The sequence below is a fragment of the Neovison vison genome, chromosome 13 (assembly GCF_020171115.1).
Source record: "Neovison vison isolate M4711 chromosome 13, ASM_NN_V1, whole genome shotgun sequence".
Taxonomy (NCBI): Eukaryota; Metazoa; Chordata; class Mammalia; order Carnivora; family Mustelidae; genus Neogale; species Neogale vison.
This window is the reverse complement of record NC_058103.1, coordinates 109715381-109729174: the sequence shown is the minus strand read 5'-3', so window position 1 is coordinate 109729174 and position 13794 is coordinate 109715381. Positions and strand designations below refer to the sequence as shown.

The 13794-nt window shown below is 37.9% G+C and overlaps 1 protein-coding gene across 2 annotated transcripts in view; it reads left to right on the top strand.

The window, feature by feature from the left end:
* Positions 1–13042: 13042 nt before the first annotated feature.
* Positions 13043–13794, top strand: part of TEX9 (testis expressed 9) — a 66392-nt gene continuing 65640 nt past the window's right edge. The window contains exons 1-2 of one of the 2 annotated variants that reach the window (XM_044230138.1): positions 13043–13111; positions 13215–13306. In XM_044230138.1, the coding sequence (XP_044086073.1) occupies positions 13043–13111; positions 13215–13306 (161 nt within the window). The remainder of the gene's footprint in view (positions 13112–13214; positions 13307–13794) is intronic. The other variant, XM_044230139.1, reaches the window with a different exon arrangement.

Here is a 13794-nt window from a genome sequence, read left to right as displayed (position 1 = left end):
TAGAAATCATGAATAACAGCTTCTTTAAAATTCACCTTAATAGAAAAGGGATCAAACAATTATTAAAAGAAGTTTTGACCATGATTGAAATGGTGACTAAAGTTACTTATTTAAAAGAAAATCTAATAAAAAGTGGAGAAAAATTCTAACAGAGAGATGATGTGGTACAAATTAAAGTGGCATAGATGAAGAAAGCTGGACAAATCAATTCAGTTGGTCAGGCCTAAGCTTTGGGTTTTCAGATTCAAGAGAAGTATACAACCATCCTTTGGCACCAGGTTCCTCCAGCATGCTGTTGGCAGTAATTGCCTTCCACTCATTCCCTTCTAACATGGCTTCTAATTCTTCCACTTCACTGTAAATACCCTTCCTGAGGCCAGTCGCTTCTCTCTGGCCAAATCCAGAGGCCTCTTCTCAGTCTGCCTATTGCTCAGTTTTTCCATGGCATTTCAGATGAGTAACCCCATGTTTGTTTCACCGTTAGAATTCTAAATATTGTAAAAGTAATATGTGTTCTTTGTAGTGAGTTAGAAAATACAGACCTTTTTTTTAAAGATACTCAATTTCCATAAACATTTTAGTGGAATAGTTTGTTGTTATTGTTGTTGTTGTTGGGTTTTGTTTTCCTTTTCATTTTAGTGGAATCTTTCCTAGCTTTAAATACATTTATACACTTGGCATATTTGAATCCTGAGTTAGGTTTGTTGGGGTCAGATATAGGAGTCATTCCTTCATTACTAATCAGATGTCTCTGGCTTTTGCTGCACCTGCTTACAGAAGATAGTACCCACTCTGCAATGTCCTTCAAGTATTTCTGGGGCTCTCAGGGGGTGTCTTTCCTATATTTACAAACAAGTCTTTTCTTAAAGGTGCCGCTACTGTTCTGTGGGGTATCTAACCTCCCTCCCATCCAGCATCCTGGACTCTGCGTAATACCAAGTTCGGCTTTCTAGAGCCCGTGAATTGTAAAAGGTGGGCTGAGCTCCAAAAGTAAAAAAATAGACCTGGAAAGTGACTAATTGAAAAATAGTCAAGTTAGTTATACTACTAGATAAAATTGACTAGAAAGCATTATTGAAGATAGATTATTACATAATAATAAAAGGTTTCTTTCACCAAGACTTAAACTTGTTTGCTTCTCCACTTTAAATTCCAAAATGTCCTCCTTTTTTCACATTTTAATGTATCTGAAGTCAGAAGGCATCTTGTAGGGGCACCTGGGTGGCTCAGTGGATTAAAGTCTCTGCCTTCGTCTCAGGTCATGATCCCAGGGTTCTGGGATCGAGCCCCACATCGGGCTCTCTGCTCAGCGGGGAGCCTGCTTTCTCCTCTCTCTCTGCCTGCTTCTCTGCCTACTTGTGATTTCTCTCTGTCAAATAAATAAATAAAATCTTAAAAAAAAAAAGAAGGCATCTTGTAGTTAAAGTCAGATTAGCAGCAGAAACAAAAAAGGTTTGCTTATAATTATCATTCATGTTAAAAGATGTAGAATCAGGGGGGTGGAGAGAGGGTGGTGGGGTTATGGACATTGGGGAGGGTATGTGCTATGGTGAGTGCTGTGAAGTGTGTAAACCTGGCGATTCACAGACCTGTACCCCTGGGGCTAATAATACATTATGTGTTATTAAAAAATTAAAAAAATTTTTTTAAGTTGCAGAATGGGTGTCAGAGGCATGAAAGAAAATTCTGGACAAAACAGTGGACCACTCTTAATAAATGCTGCATACCACACTGTGATGATCTTATATGAAGATAATGCTATATTGAGAAGGGTGGACATTGATGACTCTTAGATGAAAAGTAATTCCAATAAGTCAAACCAAATTGGAGGAGTTTTTTAGAATATCTTAACCAATCTTTTTTCCCCCACAGTTTTATCGAGAAATAATTTACACACAATAAAATTCACCAATTTGTGTAGCTTAATGCATTAAGCTATAAGCTTAATAGCTTATAGCTATGTATCCACCACCACAGTTAGGAACATTTCCAACAATTAAAAGTACCTTGTGGCCCATTCCAGTCAATGCCTTCCTCCCAACTCCAATTTCAGGCAACCATTCATTTGCTTTCAGTCACTATGGTTTGCTTTTTGCAGAATTTAATATTAAAGGAATCATATAGTATTTAGTCTTTTGTGTTTGACATGTTTTTCATTTGTCTTGGTTAATTATCTAGATTGTTGTGTTATATGGTAAGTATTGGTTGAAATTTATAAGTCACATTCAAATTGTTTCTTAGAGGGTATGAAGTAGAAATCGAAGTTAACTCTATTATATGGATTTATAATTACTCCAGGAATACTTTTTAAAAAAATATTACTTCTCCATTTAGTGTCCTTATACTTTTATTAAAATCTGTTGGTCTGCTCTTGGGCTCTCTTTCCTGTTCCATTGGTCTGTATGTCTAGTTTTTTTCCCCCCAGTACTACATTGTCGTGATCACTGTGGTCTTCATGTCAGGTATTGTGAGTCCTCCAACATTGCTGTTCTTTCTCAAAACTGTTGAGCCTGGTGGTGGGTATTACGGAGGGCACGTATTGCATGGAGCACTGGGTGTGGTGCATAAACAATGAATTTTGGAACACAAAAATTAAAAAAAAAAAAAGACCTTGGGACGCCTGGGTGGCTCAGTTGGTTAGGCAGCTGCCTTCGGCTCGGGTCATGATCCCAGAGTCCTGGGATCGAGTCCCACGTCGGGCTCCTTACTCGGCAGGGAGCCTGCTTCTCCCTCTGCCTCTGCCTGCCTCTTTGTCTGCCTGTGCTCACTCGCTCTCTCTCCCTCTCTTTCTGGCAAATAAATAAATAAAATCTTAAAAAAAAAAAAAACCTTTTGGCTAGTGTAGTTTCTTTGTCATTTCATACAAATTTTATAATCAGTTTGTTAATTTCTACAAAAATCCTGCTAAGATGTTGATTGGAAAGAACTGGTATTTTCCTAATATTGAGTCTCCTAATCCATGAATTTAGAATATCTTTACATAAAAAGAAAAAGAATACATCTATTTGTTATTCTTTGGTATCTTTCACCAGGGTTTTGCAGTTTTCAGCGTATGGATTTTGCACACATAGATTTATACTTCAGCATTTCACGTTCTTTTGGTGCTATTGTAAATAATACTGCATTTCAAAATTCAATTTCCAACTGTTCATTGTTAGTATTTACAACTACAGTTAGTTTTTGTATATTTTACAGCTTTGCTAACATCTCTAAATAGTTCCATACACTTCTTTTGTGTAGCTTATTTGGAGTTTTTCAAATAGATAATCGTGTCATCTGTGAATAGAGACAATTTTATTCTCTCCTTTCTGAAACAGATGGATTAATTTACCTTATTGCACAGGTTGGGAGCTTCAGTTCTCCAGTATGATTATGAATGAATGGTAAGAATGGAAATTCTTGTCTTATTCCTCATATTAGGGGGAAAACCTTTGCTTTTTTATCATTAAATATGAAGTTAGATATATATTTTTTTGAGATGCTCTTTATCAGTTGAAGAAGTTCCTTTTTATTCCTAGTTTGATGAGAATGCAATGTTTAGTCTTCCTTTAAAAAAAAAAAACTCCACAAATTAGACATTATTGTTAATGGGAATTTTAGAGACATTATTTATTTAGACCTACTACATGTCTACCATTTTATATGCTTACTATTCTTCTGCCATCTCAAAGTGTTCTGGTATGATTTTCTTTCTTCCTGAAGCACATCTTTTAGAAGTTCCTTTAGTATGTGTATGTGGGTGGTGAATCTCTCTGGTGTTATTTATCTGAAAATGTCTTCATTTCTTCCTCACTCTTGCAGTGTAGTATTAGTAGTGAGTGCATAGTTCTAGACGGAAATTCTTTTTTTATCACTTTGAAGATACAATTAAATCCTCTCAGAATATGATTAATGAAGATGAAAATTTCTAACTGTGTAAAAAGAAGAGGGGGCTTGTTGTGGAAACTTGAGAAATGAGTCACCTGAGTCTGTCTGGTTGGTTGACTAGAAGTTTTAGTGGTCTGGTTCTACAATTAAAATCTTTGCTCATCCTTTTTTTCCCAAAGATTTTATTTATCTATGTATGCATTTATTTGACAGAGAGGGAGGGAGTGCAGGAGCACAAGTAGGGAGAGCTGCAGGCAGAGGGAGAGGGAGAAGCAGGCTCCCTGCTGAGCAGGGAGTCCTATGCTGGGCTGGATCCCAGGACCCTGGGAACATGACCTGAGCAGAAGGTGGACACAACCTACTGAGCCACCCAGGCGCCCCAGAATCTTTGCTTATCCTGATTGTGGTTCCGCACTACTTGGAGGTGGCTGTCTGATTCAAAATAAACACCAGCTTGGTGGTGGTGGTGCCAGTTCTGGATCCCGTCTCACTGGCTAGAACTTACAGGACAGTGACAGCATTTATAGTAATTTGTAGTAATCTCTGATATAGCTGCGGCCCTATATTCTCTTCAGTCTAATCAAAGGAGAATGGACTAGAAGAATACAGGCAATAAAGGACTCACCCTCTCCTTCTTTGTGTCCTGACACAGCATGCTTACTGTTTCTCTCCAGCCTTTACATCCTCTTTCTTTATCTTTTTTTTTAAAGATTTTTATTTATTTATTTGACAGAGAGAGAGATCACAAGTAGGCAGAGAGGCAGGCAGAGAGAGGAAGGGAAGCAGGCTCCCCGCTGAGCAGAGAGCCCGACGCAGGGCTCGATCCCAGGACCCTGAGATCATGACCCGAGCTGAAGGCAGAGGCTTTAACCCACTGAGCCACTCAGGCGCCCCCTCTTTCTTTATCTTTATCTTTCCACATCCTCTATCTCCTCCAGTCAGAAGATAAAAGTTTATCCCACCCCGTTTGAAAATGGGGGCTAGAGAGAAGGCAGCCAATCATTAATGATTAATTGGTGATTAGTCATCCATCAGTACTCCATCCAAATTCTCATTATAATGAGGCTTAATATTCTGGGATTTCACTCATTATTTTACTGTCTTCTGGGTTCCACCATTTCTATTAAAATACCCGCTTTCAGTCTAATTCCTTCTTTGTAGGTTTTTTTTTTCTCTCTGGATGCTTTAAAGATCCTTTAAAAAATCTTTTGGATTTTATAACAGGTCTAAGAATAGATTTTTTAAGATTTTATTTATTTATTTGACACACACACAGATATCACAAGTAGACAGAGGCAGGCAGAGAGAGAAGGGGAAGCAGGCTCCCCACTGAGCAGAGAACCCGTGCGGGGTTCATCCCAGGACCCTGAGATCATGACCTGAGCTGAAGCTTAACCCACTGAGCCAACCAGGCACCCCTGAGAATAGATTTTTAATTTCATCCTCCTTGTGATAGTCTGTGCTTCTTGAATCTATACATTCCTGTCTTTCTTAAATTCTCAAAAGTTCTGAGCAATTAACTTTTGTAATATTGCTTCTCAGCATTTAAAATCTGATTATTGGGGTGCCTGGGTGGCTCAGCATGTTAAAGCCTCTGCCTTTGGCTCAGGTCATGATTCCAGGGTCCTGGGATCGAGCCCCACATCGGGCTCTCTGCTCAGCAGGGAGCCTGCTTCGTCCTCTCTCTCTGCCTGCCTCTCTGACTACTTGTGATCTCTCTCTGTCAAATAAATAAATAAAATCTTAAAAAATAAATAAATAAATAAAATATGATTATTTATATGTCAGATCTTCTCAGCCTAACTTCTATAATTGTTTAACATTTCTCTTATCTACTGTGTCTTTATTCTCTATTCATTCTGAATAGTTTTCTTAGATATTATACAGTTAACAAATTATCTGGGTAATATGTGACATTCAACCCATCCACTGAGTGTTTTTATTTCAACAAATACATGTTTACTGTGTAAAACTTCATAGGATTATTTGTCACATCTGCTTGATCACTCCCAATAGTCCTTCATTGCTTGCTCATCACTGTAACTTTATCCTTTATTTTTAAAAACATTTTCTAAATAGATATCCTGTATTTCACAACTGATAAAAATTTTGATATCTCACTTTCTTGGGGGTTTCTTAGGGGTTATATTTATTATTTCTTTTGATTTCTTACTCAGGGTGACCTGCTTCCTTTATGCCTGGTGATTTTTGATGGTGCATTCACATTTTCTTGATCTTAATTCAGGAACCTGGGCTTAATTAGGGATATTTTCTCTGAAGAGGTTTTGTGTTTGATTCTGCTGGGAGCCTAGGTCCATTACCAATGTGGAACTATTTTAGCCTTTATCAGCTAGTTTGGTAGCTTACAGCAAGGTTCTCAGATTCAGCTCCTCCATATTACTGTTGAGCTAAACCTTGTTTTCTGAGCACAGTTCTTTTATGTGCATTTTCTTAGGTAGTCCATTTTATTCTTAACTGCCTATCTGCAGAGTCAGTTTTGTGTATTTGAGGGGCCAAAGAGCTGGACTGAGAGATGTCAGGAGGACACAGAAATTTTCCTTACCTTTGCAGACTGAGCAATGCATATATTTGTTTGTTTGTTTGACACAATCTGGTGGTTGTACAGATTGAGGGTGTGCCAGATGACCTAGCTCACAATTCTGCTAAAGTAGTCTCTTTTAGCTTATTTTTTTTTAAATATGGTTTATTTTTTAGAAGAGATTTAGGTTTAAGGAAAAATTGAGAATTTAGTATGGGGAGTTTCCATATACCCTGAGCCCAGTTTACTGTATTATTAACATCTTACACAAGTATGGTACACTTGTTAGATCTAATCAACCATTCTTGACACATTATTATGAACTAAAGTCCATAGTTTATCCAGATTTCTGTGTTGTTTTTTACCTAATTCATTTTCTGTCCCAGGATTCTATATGGAATACCACTTCACATTTTGTTGTCATGTCTCCAGAGGCTCCTCATGGTTGTGACCGTTTCTTAAGCCTTCTTTGTTATGGAAGACCTGGATAGTTTTGAGAAGTACTGATCAGGTATTTTGCAGGATGCCCCACAACTGGAAATTTTTTATTGTGGTTTAAAAAATTATATATATACACATATATATATATATATACATATTTATATATGACATAAAATTTATCATTTTAACTATTTTATGTGTACCATTATATATATGACATAAAATTATATATATTTTTGTGTACCATTATATATGACATAAAATATATATTTATAATATATAAATTATAATATATAAAATTATATATAATAAATATATAAAATTATATATATTATAAAACTATTTTTTACATATATCATCAGGTGGCATTAGGTACATTCATAATGTTGTGCAATGGTCACTGTTATCCACTTTCAGAACTTTTTCATTATCCTAAACAGAAACTCTGTCCCATTAAAAAATAAGAGGGACCCAGTCCCTCTCTTCCCATTCCCCATTAATCTCTAGTCCATATTCTGTCTCTGAATTTGCCTATTCTAGGTAGCCCATATAAGTTAGAATCATTTAATATTTGTCCTTCTGTGTCTGCTTTGTTTCACTTCACATGTTTTCAGAGTTCATCCATGTTAAAGTATGGATCCAAATTTCTCTGTGTATATATATCACATTTTGTTTATAAGTTTTATTAATTGCAGGAAGTTTGTTTGCTGATTCTTTGGAATTTTCCCCATAGATATTTATATCATCTTTGAACAAAGACATTTTATTTATTCCTTCCCAATGTATAACTTTTATGTCCTTTTCTTGTCTTATTACCAGCTGGGACTTTAGCTATGATATATAAGAATGGTGAGAGAGGATGTCCTTATTCCTGATCTTAGGGGAACTATTCAGTTTCTCACCATTGAGTATGATGTTAGCTGTAGGTTTTTTTGTAGATATTCTTTACCAAGTTGAGGGGGGATGTTTTCCTCCAAGAATTTTTGCTGAGAAATTTCCTACCTTAAAAGTTGTTGGATTTTCTCAAAAACTTTTGCTGCATCAATATTTATGATCATATGATTTTTTTCTTCTTTATTGTCTTTATGTGCTGAATCACATCAGTTTTAGAATGTTGAATCATTATTGTATACCTGGAATAAATCCCCTACTTGGTTGTGTTGTTTATTTCTTTTTGTACATTATTGGATTCTATTCGCTAATATTTGTTGAAAATTTTTGCATCTATGTTCATGAGAGATATCAGTGCATTGTTTTCTCTTATAATGTGTTAAACTACTTTCACTATTAAGGTAATGCTGGACTAAGAGAATGAATTTAGAAGTGTTCCCTCTATTTCTATCTTCTAGAAGACATTGTGGAGAATTGGTACCAATTCTTCTTTAAACATTTGGTAGAATTCACCATTCAAACCATCTGTGCCTGGTGCTCTTTCTCAGTTAATGACTCAGTCCTTGACTATTCAGATTATCCATTTCTCCCTGTGTGAATTCTGGTAGTTGCATCTTTCAAGGAATTGGTCCATTTCATCTAATTTATCAAGTCTCTGGGTATAGAGTGGTTTATAGTATGCTTTCATTATACTTTTCATGTTCCTGGGATAATGGTGATCCCTCTTCCATTTCTGATTCTGGTATTGTATTGCTTATATTTTTAAATTTTCTGTGGATTATGACATTTTGACATCTTAAAAAGATCTTTCTGCCTGGTGAGAGACTGTCTCTTCTGGGGCTAGCCAATTCTCAGAGATACCAAAGGGCTCAGCCAGGAGCATGACTTTGGTATGCAAACTAATCAATCCAGAGTCATATCTCCTTTACCTGTCCTGTACACCCCAGGAGGCATTATTCCTCTGCCTTAATTGTCCCGGTACCAGATTCCACAAAATAGGGACAGTCTCTATGCCCCAAAGCCTGCTAAAATTATTGAAACTAGCCAATCCTAAACTGCCTTGCCTTTTCTGTAGAAACCCCAATATCTAGCTAGGTTTTCCCCTTGCCTGTATTTTCTGTCTTCTTACCACCTGAGGCTTTCCTATGTAGTTCTATTTGGTATACTATGCCTCCTGTTTCTCTCCTGTGTTTCTGCTTGTGGTCATAACCTGACTGACCATCACATAGAATGACACAGAATAGGTAATTTTATGTCTTCTTTCTTTTTCTTTGGTTAGCATGGCTAGAAGTTTATTGATTTTGTTAATTTTTCCAAAGAACCAGATTTTTGGTTTCTGTGATTTTCTCTATTGTTTTCCTGTTTTCAGTTCCATTGATTTTTGTTCTAATTTGTATTTCTTTTTTTTTTTCTCTTTAAGCTTAAATTGCTCTTCTTTCTTTCACTGCCTGAGGTGAAAACTTTCATTGCCAATTTTAGGTTTTTCTTCTTCTCTAATATATGCACTTAATGCTAAGTATTCTAAGCACTGTTTTTGCTGTATCCAACAAATTTTAATAAGTTATATTTTCCTTTTCATTTGGTTCAAAATATTTTTAAAAATTTCTCTTGAGGCTTCTTTGACTCATGTATTATTTAGAAGTATGCATTTCATCTTCAAATATTTTGAGACTTTTCAGTTACTTCCTGTTATTGATTTCTAGTAATTCTATTGTGGGCTGAGAACATAGTTGGTAAGATCCTGTTACAGATTGAATTGGGTCCCCTCAAAAGATATGCTGAAGTCCTAAACCACACTTCCCATATCTGTAGGGGCTTGTGACAAGCGTGGGTAGTGTCCCCAGGCATTCCTAGCCAATAGCATCACTACTGGTAGGCTAACATCACTACTGAGATTGACATAAGACAGTGTCCTTAGCCAGTATGACTACAGTCTTTATGAGAAGAAATGCCACATGAAGACAGAGACACTTGGGGAGATCGCTGTGATTACAGAGGCAGAGATTAAAGTGGCACACCTGCAACCCAAAGAATGCCAAGAAGTGACAGCAACCACCAGAAGCTGGGAAGAGTCAAGGAAGGATTCTCCCCTATGGTTTTCAAAAGGAGCACTGGCCCTACCAACACCCTTTTGGACTTCTGTCCTCTAGAACTGTGAGACAATAAATTTCTCCTATGTTAAGCCACCCAGTTTGCAATACTTTGTTACAGCAGTCAAAGGAAACTGATATAAATTCTACTGAATTTATTTATATGCATTTTATGGTCCAGAATGTGGTCTATTTTGGTAAATGTTTTCTGTGACTTTGAGGAGAATATGTATTCTGCTCTTGTTAGAGGGAGTATTCTCTAAATGTCAATCAGATCAAGATGATGGATAGTGCTATTTGGGACAATTATATCCTTACTGATTTTCTCCCTTTTTAAATTCTCTATTATTGAAAAAGGGTATCAAAATCCCAAAATATATTAGTGGATTTATCTTTAACTCTGCAGTCTTTTTAGGTTTTGCCTTATGCATTTTAACACTAAATTGTTTGGTGCACATATATTAAGGATGGTTATGTCTCCATGGAGTGTTAAACTCTTTATGTAATGCTTTTCTTTGTTGCTGATAATTTTCCTTATTCTGAAGTCGGCTTTGCTTGAAATTAATACAGCTACTCCAACTTTCCTTTGATTAGCATTGGTATGGGGTACCCTTGTCCATCCCTTTAACTTTTCCTTTTAATAACTTATTTCTGGGGAGGGCGCCTGGGTGGCTCAGTGGATTGAGGCCTCTGCCTTCGGATTGGGTCGTGGTCCCGGGGTCATGGGATCGAGCCCCGCGTTGGACTCCCTGCTGAGTGAGGAGCCTGCTTCCACCTCTCTTTCTCTGTCTGCCTCTCTGCTTGCTTATGATCTCTGCCAGTCAAATAAATAAATGAATAAAATCTTTTAGAAAAAAAATAATTATTTTTTATGTTTTAACAACTTGATGTATTTCACATACCTACCATTCACCCATATAAAGTGTACTACTCATTGGATTTTAATATAGTCAAAAGGTTGTGCAACCATCATCACAATCAATTTTAGTCCATTTACATTACCCCCCCCCCAAAAAAAACTTGCAATATCTTAGCCAATCCCCCATCATCTCTCAAATTAGGCAACCAGTAATCTACTTTTTGTCTGTATGTATTTTTCTATTCTGGACATTTCTTGTAACAGGTGGTTATATTGGAATGGAATAATATAATATTTGGTCTTTTCACAAAAGAATTGCTTCTTTCACACTTCATGTTTTCAATGTTCATATTGTAGTATGTATCAGTACTTTATTCCTTTTTGGTGCTGAATAGTATTTCATTCTATGATTATATCACTCTTATTTGCCCATTAATCAGTTTATGATCATTTGGGTTACCATTTGGCTATTCTGAATAATGCTTCTATATAAATATTTGTGCGCAACTTTCTGTGAAGGTGTATGTTTTCATTTTTCTTGGTTATATACATAGAAGTAGGTTGCTAGATGATATGGTAACTCTAAGTGCAACAGCCAGGCCGTTTTCTGCAGTGGTTGCACGATTTTATATTCCCACCAACAGTGTATGAGGGTTTGAATTTCTCCCAACTCTTGTTATTGTTCATCTTTCACTTTATTTATGGTATCCTTTGAAACAAAATGTATTTGATTTTTGATTATGTTTATTGATTTTTCTTTTGTGGCTTGGTTTTGGTGTTATAGCTAAGAGAGCATTACTTAATTTAAGGAGATGAAGATTTTCACCCATGGTTTCTTTGAAGAGTTTTATAGTATTATCTAAGATTAGGTCTTTGATCCAGTTTGTGCCAGTTGTTATACCCATTGTGAGGTAGGGGTCTAATTTCATTCTTTCACATGTGCATATCCACTCATCCCAGTGCCATTTGTTGACATTATTCTTTCTCCCACTGAATGGTCTTGGCACCCTTGCCAAATGTTAACTTTTGTGAAAATTAATAAAAGGAAACTTTGTTTAGAATGGAGTCAGGAGGGGCACCTGGGTAGCTCAGTGGTTTAAGCCTCTGCCTTCAGCTCGGGTCATGATCTCAGGGTCCTGGGATCGAGCCCCACATCGGGCTCTCTGCTCAGCGGGGAGCCTGCTTCCCCCTCTCTCTCTGTCTGCCTCTCTGCCTACTTGTGATCTCTCTCTATCAAATAAATAAATAAAAATCTTTAAAAAAAAAAAAAAAAAAAAAGAATGGAGTCAGGAGACCAGTAAGGGGAGCTCTCAAATTCCAACAGGAAGAAGCCTACTTGCATGTGGATATTCTTTACTATCCCAGTAGGAGGAAGGGTGTTCCTCATACCTTGGCAACAGCCAATAAGAGGCTGTCACCGCTCAGCCAATGGAAAGCCATTATACTGCAAACTCCCAGTTTATGTCAATGGACTGTTGTTTGTAGTAGCTTTCTCAACATCCCCCTTTCCTGTATGAGAGCAGTTCTCGCTTTTGTTCCGTGGACTTGGCCTATAGTTCTGCTTCAGCTTACTTGTTCCAGATTGCAATTCTCTGCTATTCCCAAATAAACCCATTTTTCCTGGTAAAATAAAACAGTCTTATCTTTTAAGGCTAACACCCTAAACGTGAAGGTTTACTTCTGAGCTCTCAATTTTATCCCCAAAGAGCTGGGGAATTTAACCACTTACTGTGTTTCAGCCAAAATCCTAATCATGAATTCACTTCTCCTAGTAAATCTATGAGATGGTCACTATTCTTACCCCCATATTGTAGGTGAAGTAGCCAAGATACAGAGTGATTTACCCAAGACTAAACAACTAGTAAGTGGCAGAGCCAGGACCTTGTTAGGTCCTACAACCTGAACTTATGATGACTGATTTGAGAGACTGAGCCTTTAATCATGCTATAAATAAATGTGAGAAATTAAAACTTAGAATTCCAACGAAGAGTTCGTTTAAAAAACAACAACCGATGGAGGTCGAAGAGGTCAGTATATTTGGAAAAGCGCAAGAGTAGAGGCTTTACTAGCTAGCTTCTTACAGAGTTTTAGAAACGAATCTGCCTGCCTTCGTTGAAACCTTTCCAACCCCAGCTTTAAGGATTTCCAAGCGGAAGCACCGGGTAGGCTTCTCTGGTTACTGGGGCAGTGCCCAGGTGCGGTCGCCCTTTCCGCCCACAGTCCCGCGGTCCGCCCACTCCCCTGCCCTCGGGCCCCACCCCATCCTCAGGCGGCTCTCCGCCGAGAGCCCTGGAGAGTTTGGAGTCTGCGCTCAAGGCGCTGTGCTGTCCGGGATGTGATAAATCTCGCGGGAAGATGCGCTCGTTGCCTCGGTTACAGCGTCCATGGTCCCGAAAGATGGCGGGGCGAAGTGTTGGTCCTCGGGTCAGTTCAAACAGACTCCGGGGTAGCGACCAGCTTCTTAGCCGTCCACAGAACGCGGAACCTCATTTAAATTCGGGTCTGAAAGTCTCTTTCTCTTTTACAGAGACGGAGCGTTTCAGGCGCTCCGCTCCCGCCGCGCGTTCAGCAACCAGCAGCGTCTGGACGGGACCTCCTTGCCAGGGAGGAAGAATATAAGTAAGAAATTAGGCCGTTCAGTTTTTCCTTCTTTCTTTTACCCAAGTGAGGTTGCTTACAAGTATTTTCGTGGTGACTGACTGGGTATTTGGGATCACTCACTGTTCACCATTCTCCTTTCAACATCCTGTTCGCTCGTCTTCATCTCTTCTTAGCTAACTTCCTACGTGTTTGAAAGGGTTAAAAATTTAGCCCAAGTAACCATGTTCATCAGCAAAATGATACTGCTAGAGGTGATTTGGCTAGCAGGAATTGCCAAATAGTTTAGTTTCTAGTTCAAGAAAATCCATTTAATTGGGAGCTCTTGGAAGTTTAATTTTGTGGCTTTCTCCTAGGCGTGGTTTCTAAACTGAAAGCGTACTTCTCAGTGCGGTTGGAATTCCCGTTCTCTCCACATTGGTGGTGTTAGGAGGTTGTCCTTTCCTTCTCTGCTTTCAGTGTAATTACACCTATTCTGACAACACGTGCTTTCATTCTTGGACTATTTC